This window comes from Cyprinus carpio, chromosome A22 (assembly GCF_018340385.1).
Source record: "Cyprinus carpio isolate SPL01 chromosome A22, ASM1834038v1, whole genome shotgun sequence".
Taxonomy (NCBI): domain Eukaryota; kingdom Metazoa; phylum Chordata; class Actinopteri; order Cypriniformes; family Cyprinidae; genus Cyprinus; species Cyprinus carpio.
Genome location: NC_056593.1, coordinates 10,758,944 through 10,774,535, shown reverse-complemented (window position 1 = coordinate 10,774,535; position 15,592 = coordinate 10,758,944). Strand labels below are relative to the sequence as shown.

Here is a 15,592-nt window from a genome sequence, read left to right as displayed (position 1 = left end):
TGTCAATGTTGCCAGTTAAGATGTTATAAAAAGGCTATTTCCAAATACTATATAAACATTAAGGGGTAATTCATCGTACAGTATGTTAATTTGTGATTTTTACCTTTATATTGAAATTTATTCTGTATCTCTTCTTTGCGTCACTTCCTTCCTTGTGCTTCTGATAATTTTTTTTTTCAAAAAATGTTTTAGAAATTATACTTTAAGAGCACATTAATTGCAAAACTACAGGTATTTTAACTGCGTGCGCCATGCATAATTAATTTGTAATGATAATGTATTATAATGTATTACCTCATGACGCAGAAAGTGTTAAAATTAGTCCAACATTACATTGACAAATCTTATGATTTTTCGTTGATATCAATTTTATTTTATTGTAATGTTGTTGTAATTGTTTAGATGTTTGGTATTTTTATTACTAAAATTATGTTAACTGTCAGAAATTATTTTGCTTAAAATATATATGGATGTAGGGGTGCATGTTGGTCACAAGAGGAAAAAAAAAAAATCCTGCAGCATCCCCCAGTCATTTTGCACCCTAGGCAACTGCTTATGTCGCCTATGCCACGGGCCGGCCCTGCTGGGAATGGTGAATTTAGTGAATCTAGTGAATTTTGGGAATTGCAGAGATGACAAACTTATGCCAAATAAATTCAGTTATTCCGCTTTGAAAGATAATGGAATCTTTTGCCATAAAATTGAATAAACAATTTATCTTACTTTTAAGATATTTAATCTCTGACATTTCGTGAACAGATGGAAAGACCTCAGAGGAGATATAGACACCATAAACCTGAAATCCCAAATTCAATAGGAATCCAGGCTATCGAGTAGGCTATGGAGGAGGATTAGGGCCATGGCCAGCCCGTGGTATAGGCGACATAGGCAGTTGCCTAGGGGTCAAAAGAGAACCCATTCTCACTTCCAAGGTGTCAAAAACTGAAGCATGGTCAAGCGCCTCTAGCGCCTCTAGCTAGGGTTTTTTTTAGACCATAAAAGCAGCCATAATGTATCCATTATTAAAAGCAAGTCATTAATAGCAAGCTATATTCATATGAAATTGTTTAATAATTATTACATGCTAATTACATGTGTAATCTGGTTCTGACAAATTAATCAAAGATTTGATATATCACGTGAAACATCAAACTAGCATTTCCACTCATGGAAAAATAAATGACGAGGTGCAGACAGATATTATGTATAGTTGGAACATGAACTGATGGGGCTTATTTGAAGTTATTTATTAAGAAGCCAATGGACAATATAAACTTTCTGACTGAGTGGGGCATCTGACTGCTTTCCAAGAAGAGCACAACTGATATTGTGATAGTGTCAGATCAGATGGTCCTGGGGCTTGTACAATACCATACGAGTGTTAAATTGTATTACTGAATTATTAAGACTTTTTGATGTGCGACTGTGTTTAGGGTTCTTACTAATGGGCATAAGAGGTTGACCCTGTCCAAATACCTACACTTGCGGTCTTAGCCACTTGAAAGCATGTGTACTTGACAGTCCATGCACAAGACTGTCCCCAGTCTTAATAATGCTAAAGCACCGTGCCTTTAATGCACATTAAACCCACACTATCTCCAATATCGCTCCCATCATGCATCATGTTTTGGAATAAATTGTGAGACTTTTTGCCGAGATCTCACGAGAGGTCACGAAATACTTTCCAATGTTTGTGAAATATTATTAATAATAATTAGATATTAAGAATAATTTGGTAGTAAAACAAAGTGTTGCACATTTTATTTGTGCACAGAAAAGTATATTTATTTTGTACATCATTTGCAACTGCTTTTTATCACTTAATTAGAAGCACCACAAATTAAATTGCCATCTTTAATAGGGACTATTGAACAGACATTTAGAAGTTAATTTTAAAATGCAATGTTGAAACAAAAAAAATTAAATCTCTATAAACACTGAGTGTGTCCCATAAGGCAGTGGTTCCCAATCCTGGTCCTGGAGAACCCCTGATGTCTCCCTATTCAAACACACCTGATTCAAGTCATTAGTGAAGACTCCAAGACCTCAAATGTGTGTGTCAGATAAGAGAGACACCAAAACCGTGCCGTGTTGGGGGTTCTCTAAGACCAGGATTGGGAACCACTGCCATCAGGTAATGAAAAGTTCAAGTCTTCATGCTCACTTGGGCCAAATACAGGAAAATAGCAAAGATGGCAAGTGTGGGTATTTAGACAGTGCAAAAGTTTAAGAAACAACAAATGCTATGCAAATTAGAATGTTTGATAAAAGGGTCAAACTAACACAGACTTACCGCTGCAAATGTCTGCCTCCGCAGCTTTCTGTCTTCTCCATTTCTGAAGGAATACCTCTCCACAAACACGACTGGGCTGACAGCTTCCTTTACGTCTTTTCAGCTGAAAAAAAAAAAAAAAAAAAACTAAAAAAGGGGAGAGAAAATAAAATATAATTATATACAGAATATTAATAATGATCTGTGTGCAAAACATTTAAGATATAAATTGATATGAATGAACTGCAATATGGGAAAAAAGTTTTATTTTTTGTTTGTTTTTACATGTTTTGGATTTACATTAAAAGGTATTACAAGCATGGTAGGCTACAGTAAATGTTATTACTATTACTGTTATTACTATTACTGTTATTATAAATGTTATTGTTATTACTATGATATCTGTCATATAAAAGAACATCAAAACACTACCATTACAGTGGTACAACCATAGTTAGTTTGGTGATTATTATGCTATTACTATACCATAGTAAAACTACAGTTATTGTGGTCAAAACATGGTAAATGTCTCGTTTACTGGGATTTAACTTCAAATTTCATTTGTTACTATTGTAAGTGTCGTGGATCCAAGGTCTATGGCACGTCACGTGACAGATATAGTTTAATCACCCTAGTTAGCAGGTGTTCATTTAGTAAAATGCAATGAAACTTAAAGACAGCCTTGGATGACCGTATAATACAGTGAGTAAATATACGGTGCTAATCTGATTAATAAAGAATACATTTTATAACAGGCATTAAAAGAGCGTATTTACGACTATCACCCAACCTGTGGCACATGTAAACTGATGGCAAATATCGCGATGCTGAATGAGACTTCTTGAACTGATTTCATAGCGATAAACATCTCATGCCCTTCGTGTCTGAGCGCTGACGCCAAAAGTTTCCCACTGAAAGCAATGTAGGTCCTAGTTCTTCGATATAGTGACGCCAAGGGGCACCTTTGGTGTCTTCATAGTGACGCTAGAGGCGCTTGACCATGCTTCAGTTTTTTACGCCTTGGGAGTGAAAATGGGTTGGATGACAGATGGAGGCCATTGCCTATTACTAACAAGTAGAGGGAGAGGGAGAGAGAGAGAGAGAGAGAGAGAGAGAGAGAGAGAGAGAGAGAGAGAGAGAGAGAGAGAGAGAGAGAGAGAACAAAACCAAATACATTCTGGGATGTAACAAACAGCAACTTGTAAAACAGTCAAAAAAAGAAAAGGAAAGGTAAGAAGTGATATTTGAGATAAGACCATACTAATGTAACAGCATACCTGTAACAGAACTGAACTAAAACTAAAAATACTACCTATACACATTTTCAAAATAAAGAAATTAGATAAAAATGACAAATGCATACAACTAAATTTCAAAACTTAACATTTATATGAAAAACAAAAAATAAATCTAAAAACAATTAAAAATATTAAAAAACTAAAGGTATAAGAGTATAATGATGTATAATGATTATGAAAATAACACTAAGCCAAACACACACACACACACACACACACACACACACACACACAAACAACTGTGTATGTACAACCAAACACACATACATACATATACATACACATTTTAAAATTATATATGTATATATATATATATATATATTTAACTACAATTCTAATAAATAACCAAACAAATAATACAAATCAGACGACAGTAGTTTATCAGTAATCCTAAAAATAACACTGTTAAGCACACATGCTAAAAAACATCAACATAGAAAGAAATGGTCATAAAAACTGAAACAGACGTGAAACAAGTAGTAGGAAAGAAGAGAGATAAAAAACTATACTTATCTTATGGTCTTTACACTCTTCGGTCTTAACACAATTAACTCTTCATGTGACGGCTGCCGCGACTGCTGGTGCGGTAAACTAAGCTTATATATATATAGATATACCCGTCTACCAAAATACTACATTTATACAGCTGGACACACTTTTCTTATTTTCTCCAAAACAAATGACCAAGCAAGCGCAGACACTGACAAGATACATGATACAGAACGAGACCAAACGCGATCTCAGCACGTCTCCACACAGTAAACACAATAAGCGTTAACTAGCAGCAACAACTGCACTAAACACCCTGGACCACAAAACCAGTCTTTAGTGTCAATTTTTCCAAATTGAGATTTATACATTATCTAAAAGCTGAATAAATAAGCTTTCCATTGATGTATGGTTTGTTATGACAATATTTGTCCAAGATATGACTATTTGAAAATCTGGAATATGAGAGTGCCAAAAAATCTAAATACTGAGAAAATCACCTTTAAAGTTGTCCAAATGAAGTTCTTATCAATGCATATTACTAATCAAGCATATTACTTTATGGCTATTGCTAAAAATATACCCCAGCGACTTAAGACTGGTTTTGTGGTCCAGAGACACATTTGCATTACATGCAGTCTGTGGTGGGCTGTATGTTGATAATTTTGAAGGGCCGAATACCACCCCAACCAATCATTAAAATACCACCAGAGAACTGCTGCATTTGTCTAGTTTTATTAGCTTTTCTGTTGTGGAAAAGCATAAGTTCACAATCACACAAAGGGGTTGGGAGTGGGGAGGAAATATTACTTTTTTTCATCAAATGCAAGACAGAAATGTTGATGATTTTTGCTTTTTATGTCAGTAGTTTATCCTGAGAAACTATCTATCTGTCTGTCTGCTTATTTATGGAGCTATAGGCATAGCATTAAAGTTGAAAAACTTTGATAAAAATCTTGCCCATCCAGCATTTCTGCCAGCTCACTCTTCTACTGTATCTCTCTCTTAGGTCTGTCTGTGCTACAGGGCACATTGGGCAGCAAGCAAATTCCAGTTGTTGCGATTGGCTGCATGGAATTTAGCTTCTTCCATTTAATGCCAGCTTGCTTTAAATCCTTTTTGAATGTACTTCACCAGGTCTCATTTAGCCTTCCTCGCCTTCATCTTCATTGGTGTTCCTCGCCATTGGGTGGCATCCATGTCAGTGCAACGTTTGCTAGGCGTTGTTCTGGCTGCCACAGGATGTGACCTGTCAGTTTGATATGATGCTCAGACACAGTGGAGAAAAGTCTGTGGGTTTTAGCCCTGCGTAGAATCTCTTCATTTGTAACATGGTCATTGTATGTGACACAAAGAGTGCATCTGAGACACGGCTGGTGGAATACGTCCAGCTTGTGGCCAGTGCGCACCGTGTTTTTCCAGGTCTCACAGGAATAGATTGTCATTTCTAACACAATGGACATATAGCGGCAGATCTCGAGTGATGTGTTAAAGGTGCTATATGTAGTATTGACACTGAGTGGTTGAACTAGGTATTGCAGTCCAAATTCAAAATATTGGAGAGAGTTTTTTTTCACCCGGCACCTCCTTATCGGGTTAGATCTCTGCCACAATTCTGCATGCAAAATATAATATTTTGAGCACACAAAAGTGTATTTTGCACGTGCGTGATCGGAGTTTTGTGAAGAAAATGTTTGTCTTGCAAAGAAAAAAGTATTTTATTTGCTCCCCTGATGCCCGCCCTTAGTGCTCTCTAAATGCTGATGGCTTGCTTGGTCAACACAACCCAGCTTTACAATATGCTATAATTCCAGCCAATCAGAGATGAGGCTGCTAAATTCTGATTGGCTGCCTTGACAGCCAACCACAACATTCCTTGCATTACCTCGACAGCAGAAGAGAAAAAATACAGTGCATGCATAATTATGCAAGTTGATATTCTGATTATATTTTTTCCAAGTACATTTGACCAATTCCATACATCAGTCTTAATAACTACTATTAATATTGTATTTAATGACTTTTAACCAATATATAATTGTTCATGAAGGCTGGAAGTGAAAAACATAATTATTAAGCAGGTTATCTTCTACAGATAAAATCTCCAGATGGACTAAAAATAAACTCCCAAAACTTACTGCCAGATTCTGTAAGAAATTCTTCAATCAGTGGTAAGAGGATGTGGTGCTGGTACTTCAAGAGTCACTCTCAACTTATCGGTCTATAAAGCCTATATCAGTCTTCAAGTATTTTACTAGAATTCAGTATGTGATTCTTACTAAGCAGGGGTCATTTTTTAGGGTTCTATACTTAACCTAAGTCTTTGATAAACTGACACCTTGTACTTCTGGAGACTCCAGGTAGGTTGCATGTCTGGGAAATTGTCACACTTCACTTGGGGAGGGAACCAGGAGATCATTGAAGTAATATATTTTAATTAAATTCACAAGGAGATACAAATGGATAAATGACATTTGACAAATAAGGACAATAGGAACTAAGACTGGGGTAAAACAAGGAAAATCAAGTCCACAACACTGACATTACGCCCCCCTCCAAAAGGCGTGACCTCACGCCACATAACATCAAGATGGGGAGGGGGGTGGGCGCTCTGGAGGTACCCCAGGATACACAGTGGGCATCCAGAGCGGTATCCATTTGGGGTGCCATGGCGGATTAGGAGACTTGGGAGGATCCATACTGTCCCCCCGCAAAAAAAATTTATTGGGGAAAACTATCTCCCTTCTTGGGCGCTCTGGGGTTGGAGCCGACACTGGAGCGAGCTCTGGGGCTGGAGCCGACACTGGAGCGAGCTCTGGGGTTGGAGCCGACACTGGAGCGAGCTCTGGGGCTGGAGCCGACACTGGAGCGAGCTCTGGGGCTGGAGCCGACACTGGAGCGAGCTCTGGGGCTGGAGCCGACACTGGAGCGAGCTCTGGGGCTGGAGCTGTCTTCAGCCATCGTATTTGGGTAAGGTCCACTGAACTGTCACGCTTCGCTTGGGGAAGGAACCAGGAGATCCAGGAGCGAATTGAAGTAAGATATTTTAATTAAATTCACAAGGAGATGCAAACGGATAAATCATATTTGACATATGACTTACAACAGCGGACCTCAAACTAAGAACAAAGGACACTATTTATTTAAAGACAGACACTGATGGGACACAACTGGGATCTAACTAACTAAATGGGAAACACCTGGAACTAATAGAACTGATGACAGGAACAGGAAACATAAGAAAATAAGGACAACAGGAACTAAGACTGGGGTAAAACAATGAAAATCAAGTCCACAACACTGACAGAAATGGTGGCGCTGGAGACTAGTTCCTGGTGATTTCACGACTAATTTTTTCACCTTAATTCTTAATTATTTTGCAGTTAACATGCATCTTTTCCACATGTTTTTGACTGACCCTGCTGACCCACTAAGCATTTTGCTGTCCAATTGTAATGCATTAAGTTAGCAATTTAGTATTGTATTAGTTTTTAATATTTCTCATGGGGATTTAATAATTTTTGACTCTCAGTGTGAGTAAAATAGCTTGGGTGTATTTATTTTTTTTTTGTTGTGTATTTTTTTAATTTTCTGGCTCATTTTTATCTGTAAAAGAAAATCAGCTTAATTATGCACACCTGAATATAAGACATTTTTCACTTCCAGCCTTTGTGAATAATTATATATCAATTATAAATGATTAAATACAAGATTAATAGTAGTTATTAAGATTGATGTCATTTGGAATTGGTAAAATATGCTTGGGAAAAATATGATCAATCTAGTGACATTGCACATGCAAAAGAGAAGGTCTGCACAAATCCAAAAACTTATTTTAAATGCGCATGTGACGAGTGGGCCGGGGCCGAGAGCCGTGGGAACGGAGCGAGGCCGGTGGAGTGATTGGGAAATGAGCGACACCTGCTCCACTCACCGGTCTCGAGTCCCACGGAGGAGATCGGAAGGATATAAAAGAGGAGCGACGACAGTGAAGGGCGAGAGAGGACCAGGCCTGGGCTTTATTTTGTGTTTGGTTTTTATTTGTGCGCGGCAGTCGCGCTGTTTTGTATTTATTTGATTATTAAAGTTTTATTTGAGTGTTCGCCGGTTCCCGCCTCCTTCTTCCCGTGATTGTGAAGTTATTATGGAGTTTTTATATTGTTACACTCCCGGGTTTCGGCACCAGTGTAACGATAAAAACTCCATAATCATGGGAAGAAAGGAGGCGGGAACCGGCGGACACTCAAATGAACCTTTAATAACCAAAATAAACATAAAACAGCGCGACAGCCCCTCACGGTGACTGCCGCGCACAAACAAAAACCAAACACAAAATAAAGCCCAGGCCTGGTCCTCTCTCGTCCTTCACTGTCGTCGCTCCTCTTTTGTATCCTCCCGATCTCCTCCGTGGGACTCGAGACCGGTGAGTGGAGCAGGTGTCGCTCATTTCCCAATCACTCCACCGGCCTCGCTCCGTTCCCACGGCTCTCGGCCCCGCCCCACTCGTCACAGCGCACAAGTCAATGTGCATGCTCGCTCAAAATAAGATCTTTTGCGCGCAGAATTTTGGCAGAGATGTAAACCCATACCTCCTCATCAGACTTGAAGCACACGCAGGTTGCCAGATTGACAACACCAACAGGAACCAGTGCACATGACGATGAATGAAATGAAATGCGCTGTGTTTTCCACCAATTGGCAACCCGGGGTGCCGAGATACAATTGGGTAAACTTGCAGAGGGTGGGTTTCACAAACCAAAACAAAGACTGACGTTCCAGACCGGAATGCACCGGAACTGACTGTAGCATTGTTTTTCAGATAAAAAAGTACTGTATGTTAACTTAGCATGTTTCTTAAATATCTGCAAACATATGGTATTTTTATGCTTTAGTAGAGTCAAAAACTTACATACAGCACCTTTAATGCTGGGTGACATCCAGATGTTACACATCCTATGGAACACATTGCTGTTTTGCCAAAGCATTGGGTTACATTTGGCTCTGCGTCGCCATCCTCTGCCTAAGTATGGGAACCGGTCTGTACCTATGAGGGGGTGGTTGCCAGAGGTGATTAGCATCAGTAGATCTTCATCTTCCCCGCTCATTTGCATCACTTTTTTTTTTGATCCACAACCGATCTTAAGTGTGGGTGCGGGTGGTAAGTTCCTGTAGCTTCTCCCGTGACTCTGCTAGTAGTATGATATCATCAGCAAAATCTAGATCAGCAAGCCTTGTTTGCTCTGTCCATGAAATACATTCACGTCCACTTTGCTGTCTTCCACATGACATAGTCTACGGCCAGTGCTTAATTTGTAAATTGCGAGGTCCTAGAACAAAGTGGGGTAACAGATCCGGCATGTGATTACAGAAGGGAAAGGTAACGGAGCATTCGCGCAATCACATTGGTGAACTAGTTTAAGTGATTAAGAGCGTGCATCAGTTGCTTTTAGGGTCTGTAAGGTCATGCATAACATGGAAATGCCATGTAATTTTAAAACAGCAACTTCCAGGCCTAAAAAAAAAATGTTTTGAAAAAGTAGTGGAATTTTATTTTACAAATCTCTGTATAATAGAGTTAATATTTAGCTAATCAGGTCCTAAATTTTGGCGGGGGACTATGTGTAGCTATACGGTTTAATAATTCTCACAGCTTTCAAGTTCATAATGAGGGAATTCCTGCATTTATTTAACAGCATGTAGGTTTGAATAATAAAATAATCCACACAAACTATAAATCAGTCATTCGAAACCAGCCTTCAAATCCATGAACTCTCTCAGAGTGCGCTTCACATCAGCGCATCTTGTCTGCACTACAGCGAATTAAGGGCATGCAGAAATGTAAGGCTTCATATAATTTAAATGGATGAGTTATAAAAAAAATTCACCCCCCCCCCACACTGTCATGAAGAGAGAGCAGGCTCTTGGTTAGAACGAGCCGTTTCAGGGGGGTGTGGACGAGTCTTAACTTTTATAAAGAATATCTCTTTGGATTTGAGACTTTAGTCTCCGCAACCTTAGAGATCTTCTTTATGCACCAAGAGCTTGCAACACTCCAAATAGAAAGGAAAATTTGAAATCACATCATATGACCCCTTTTAAGGTATCTGTGTTGGGGGTAACGCATTACAAGTAACGCAAGTTACGTAATCATAACTTTTTTCAAGTAACTAGTAACGTAACGCATTACTTTTTAATTTACAAGAAAATATCCAAGTTACTTTTTCAAAAAAGTAACGCTAGTTACTTTGTTCTCCCATTTATTGACTGACAAGTCTCCTGTCCCCATACTGGGAGAAATCAGAGTACAGAGACATTGTGTGTGCTGTGTGAACATGATGTAGTTCTAGACTAAATGTGAATGTGCATTAATTCATCCCATTCACCCGATCCCCGGTCTGGAGGTAGCGTAGCTTAGCTTAGCTTAGCATAGATCATTCAATCTGATTAGACCGCTAGCTTCTTGCTCAAAAGTCACCAAAGAGTTTCTATATTTCCTTTAAGTGTTAGAAAGTGTCCAAATAGGCTACAGTACTTGTTACCACCAATGTGGGCAGAAGAACATTTATAATGTGGACATTTCACTTTAGTTTTCATGCTGATAATCATGAACTATCATTATCAAGAATTTTGTATTATAATGGCAAAAGTAATTTTGCTTACTTGAATTCTGTTCAGTAGCTTACTACTGTTTCATAGGGCTGCAACAATAAGGGCCACTTACACATATTGATGCTTCACACATGATTTGTTTATTAAACATTCAAACAAATACTTCGCCCTTTTTCATTGCAAAAATCACTTGACATTTGCAATTATGGAGTCGATCCATGGAAGATATGCTGAAATCTTTGCATAAACTTCAGGTCGTGTACGACTATTGCAGGCTTTTGGGTCACCAAAGGAAGTGATACCAACTGCAGTGTCTCCACAAACTAAAGGACCTCCTGAATCCCCCTGTGAAGAAACACAGATCAATGACTGAAGTGATACTTCTCACTACTGATGGTCTCTAACTGATATTGTTTTTACATACACTACAGCTTCCTCCATGGCCGTAGACACACATCATCTTTGAGGCTGAGTAGATGTCTTTCCATTTATTTTTGCATTCTGTGTTATTCATGATCTTCACATCTACTTCCATGAGAAGATCGCTCTTTTTCCCTTTTAAACCCAGTCTTCCCCAGCCGGCAACACTGCAGACAGAATCAGCTTCGATGTCTCCCTCTTGAGTTGGTATGGAAATCCTCTTGACAATCTTGTTTTGTTCGACTTCTTTCTCTAACTGTAATGCAATAACATTATCATCATTAAAAGACAGGCCGAATCATATATTATCTCACTATTAATTGTTTTAATAACAGTCAATTGAACTACTGTTACCCTCAAAAGCATAATGTCATTCAGCAAAGTGTGAAAGTTAAAGTCCGGATGAATGTGGTAGGACTTCACTCTAATGTGGATGGACCCTTTATCTTTTTTTAAGTCATGTGCACCAACCACAGCTGTTAGTCCCTCCTTACTGTGTAAGAAAATATTGTTAGTATAATGAACAATGCCATCATTATTGAAGGTTTTATTTGTTTATTAATTGTTTATTATGATTATTGCAGTTCATACTAAATTGCAGTCTTACTTGCAATGTGCAGCAGTCAAGACAAACTCGTCAGAAATGAGGAATCCACCACAGACATGTTTAAAGTACTTCTGAAGTGAAACCATGTAAGGTCTGGAGTGGGGTTTTGCTTCTGTGCCATTCACTATACCCACATTCACATGAGCTGAGAGAGAGATAGAACTATTAGTCAGCTTATTCAGTACATACCAGTTAGTATAATGCACTGTTTTATAATCAGTCTCACCAGTGAAGGTCAGGTGTGGCAGCAGAGAGGCCAGCAGGAGCAGAGAGATGATGGTCATCATTACACAATCAATAAGCTTTTGTTCTCAAAACACTGTATAAATATAAAGATGGGTGGAGACATTAAGCTTCCTGTAAGTCAGTTTTCTCAGCTTGAGGTGTCAAGTACATTAACACTGATAGTAAGATGATATTATTTGTGTTACTTCTTGTTAACTGCATCAACTATTTTATGAAACCACAATATACAAGATGTAAAATATGCATGCATGTGTGTTGCTCTGGATGTCAGAATATGGAAATGGCTTTTTGTATTTATTTGTCTTGTAGCTATATTGAAAGGGCGCATATTTTAACATTTACAAATAGGCCCCAATTTTTGGAAGTGGAAATGAATGATGTTGTGATCAACATTATGCTGTTGACTGAGCTAAACGTACTGAAACAAAAATATTCTTTTAAATATAGATCATACTTTTAAATATTATGTGTAATGTTCTGATGATCAGAATTTACAGAATGTAAATGCACAATTATTTATTTTTTATTTTTAATAGGCCTACATTTTTATTTGCATTACAATTGTTTCTTAATTAATTATAGTTTGTATTGTAAAAGCAGAGCGGTTTCATATTCAAGATGGATGTGGATCATTACAATCAAACAACTGGAACCACAGATGAGCTGATAACCACAACTGCCCTCTGAACAGTGGTGAGATTCACTAAAATCTTAAAGAGATATTTCACCCAAAAATGACATTTCGGTCATCATTTACTCACCCTCATGTCGTTCCAAACCTGTATGAGTTGCTTTCTTATATTGAACATAAAAGAAGATATTTTTCTAGATTGCTGGTAATCAAACAGTTGGTGGTTCCCATTGACTTCCATAGTAGGAAAAACATACTATGGAAGTCAATGGGAACCACCAACTGTTCTTTTATGCTCAACATAAGAAAGCAACTTATACAGGTTTGGAAGGACATTAGGGTTAGTAAATGATGATGGAATTTTCATTTTTGGGTGAACTATACCTTTAAGAAAAGCTAAGAAGTTCATCAGAATGCTCCTAAATGCAGTTATAAGGAGGTTGTCCAATTTCAAAGTACATGCTGAAGAAAAACGTCCCTAAATCTCCCCTAAAAGTGTAAACATAGAGCCTCCCAGGTACCATCAAAGCACAGAGTGTCTGCTCAGATCCTCAGTAGAGGTGAGTGACATTGCATCTTATGCACAGGTACGTCTGGTGGCCGGAGGATTGTGGCGTATGTGACTGACACGTGACGCTGTCTGACAAAGCATAATGTACCCCAATTGTGAAATGCCATAAAATCAAGAATGTTATTTTTTTCATTCTCGTTAACCTTTATTTCATTGACTAAAGTACTAAGAAATAATTTCCAGTGTTTTCACTGGCTAACTTATTTATTTATTTATCTTATACAATAAAAATCTAAAATAAATAAATAAATACAAATTAAACCTACATAGCTGAGATTTAAATGTAACTGAAATTAGTCCAACATAAAAGCATGAAAAGTATTTAGGTACAGCTGTTTCAATATGCCTCAAACATGGAAGAAAACCATAAAAGTGTTAAACAATTCTTATAAGATGGTTTATATGCCACCAAATGGCATTCTTCAAACAGGCATCACCTTAACAGGAGGCCAGCAGTGCCAGCCTGAGGCCACATTTGGGCTAAGTCCATTTGCTATGTGGGTTTATGGGACATGAACACATCATTAAGGGGATACTCCACCCCAAAATGACATTTTGTCATTAATCAATTATCCCCATGTCATTGCAAACCCATAAAATCTTCATTCATCTTTGGCACACAATTTAAGATATTTTGGATGAAAACCGGGAGGCTTGTGACTGTCCCATAGACTGCCAAATAAAATACATTATCAAGGTCCAGAAAAGTATGAAAAGCATCGTCAGAATACTCCATCTGCCATCACTAATTCAACTGTAATGTTATGAAGTAACGAGAATGATTTTTGTACATGATGAAAACAAAAATAACGACTTTATTCAACAATTCGTCTTCTCTATGTCTCTCCACATAACCGTAGAACAATTTTTGAGAATTTGAGCTGAACTCAAACTACGTATGCTCTTCTGTGTGGGGGTAAGTGATTAATGAGAATTTTAATTTTGGGGTGGAGTATCCCTTTAAGTTATATTCTTCATTTTTAACAAAAGAATAACACCAACAAGAAAAAAGATTAATAATTAAACCACACAAACCTTGCACCTGTTTATAATGTACATTATTAATCTGTGTGTGTGTGTGTGAGAGAGAAGGAGAGAGAGGTGGTTTGAGTGAGTGTGATTTATTAATATTTGTGAGTGAATGGTGTGCACGTGTATGTGTGCATGGTTGTGCTTGCAAGTTTTTTGTTGTTGTTGTTTGTTTGTTTTTGTTTTTTGTCTATTGTTGTGTTTTTAGGTCAAGGTAAATCCTTATATTGTCTAATGTACCTTCCTCATTCCCAATAGCAGTTGTAAAACCATTGCCCTTACCTTTGAGATTCGGTTATGCGACCAAAGGACCTGGATTCCTCCTGCTCAGCTGGGTCGAGCCTCTTAAGGCTTAGTAGGTATATTCAGTTACAGAAGAATATGTTACTCATATATATAAATTACTCTGAGACTCTTCATTTAATAAAGTTTTAACGCATCACCATTTGTAATGGCTTCGCTTTATTAATAGACAATAACTCATAAGCAATCAAAAATATGAAAATAACAGCGAGGAAGTCTTCACCACGGGGTACGGCCCTGAACTCTATACTCTTGGGCCTTTTATAGCTCTTGCATACAATCTACATATAACCCCCCTCCCCCACACACATCACTGGTACAAAAATCATCAATAGCACCTTGCAAGCATAGCTGATGGCCTGCCCTGTGTTAACCACACAGGTCACACCTTCTTTTTTCATCTTCTGCACAGCATAGCACATAACAACTTCAAACCACAAAAAAAAAAAAAAAAAAAAAAAAAACTATAGCTATGGGGGTATAATAGGTGTGAGCAAAAAACATACATTTGAAACTATTATCTTCTTTTAGCTGGAGCTTTAATTTGTAATGATTTCTAAGTCATCTGTTAACGTTTGCAGCTCCAGACTGATCCTGTTATAGTCAGACATCTCTTTTATCAATTTCATTATTCTTTTATTCAGAGTTTCCTATTTCTGCATCAATTTTATTACAGTTCTCAATTTGAAGTCCATATGGTACTGATGTTCCAGGTTTCTTCTTTGTTCGGCAACGCTTCTCCCCTTTCACTTGCTTTTTGGTTTTTCTGCTTTCTTCCACTTGTAGCCCTTGAATGATGAGATCACCAAAGTCAACATTTATTTTACCTGCTTCACAATTCCCAAAAGAAATCGGCCCAGTCGGGAATTGATCTGAAAACCACATATTTGCATCATTAACTGGAAATTCTACAGTATGCATGGTTTGGTTCGCAACTGATTTCGACGTTGCATTATTTGTCTACCAGATAATACCTGAATGATAAGATTAATCTAGTGTCTTAAAATCCTGTAAAAGCTAAGGATATACAGTGAAAATAGTTTGCAGTGTTTTACAAATAATTGATACATATGCATAAAACACAAATTTCTTTCTTGGCAAGTCGCGATGGCTGGTG

The 15,592-nt window shown here is 37.8% G+C and overlaps 2 protein-coding genes across 2 annotated transcripts in view; both read right to left on the bottom strand.

Moving 5' to 3' along the window:
- LOC109046961 (cathepsin G-like) overlaps positions 1 to 15,592 on the bottom strand; it is a 68,262-nt gene that overhangs the window by 22,382 nt on the left and 30,288 nt on the right. The gene's annotated exons all lie outside the window — the stretch shown is intronic.
- On the bottom strand, positions 10,786 to 14,890 carry LOC109046959 (mast cell protease 4-like). The gene is made up of 6 exons (XM_042711893.1): positions 14,455 to 14,890; positions 11,922 to 12,014; positions 11,696 to 11,840; positions 11,443 to 11,581; positions 11,093 to 11,344; positions 10,786 to 11,013 (listed from the first exon to the last, which is right to left on the bottom strand). Exons 2-6 carry the CDS (start codon positions 11,980 to 11,982, stop codon positions 10,855 to 10,857), a joined length of 756 nt encoding a protein of 251 aa, XP_042567827.1. The 5' UTR covers positions 11,983 to 12,014; positions 14,455 to 14,890; the 3' UTR covers positions 10,786 to 10,854.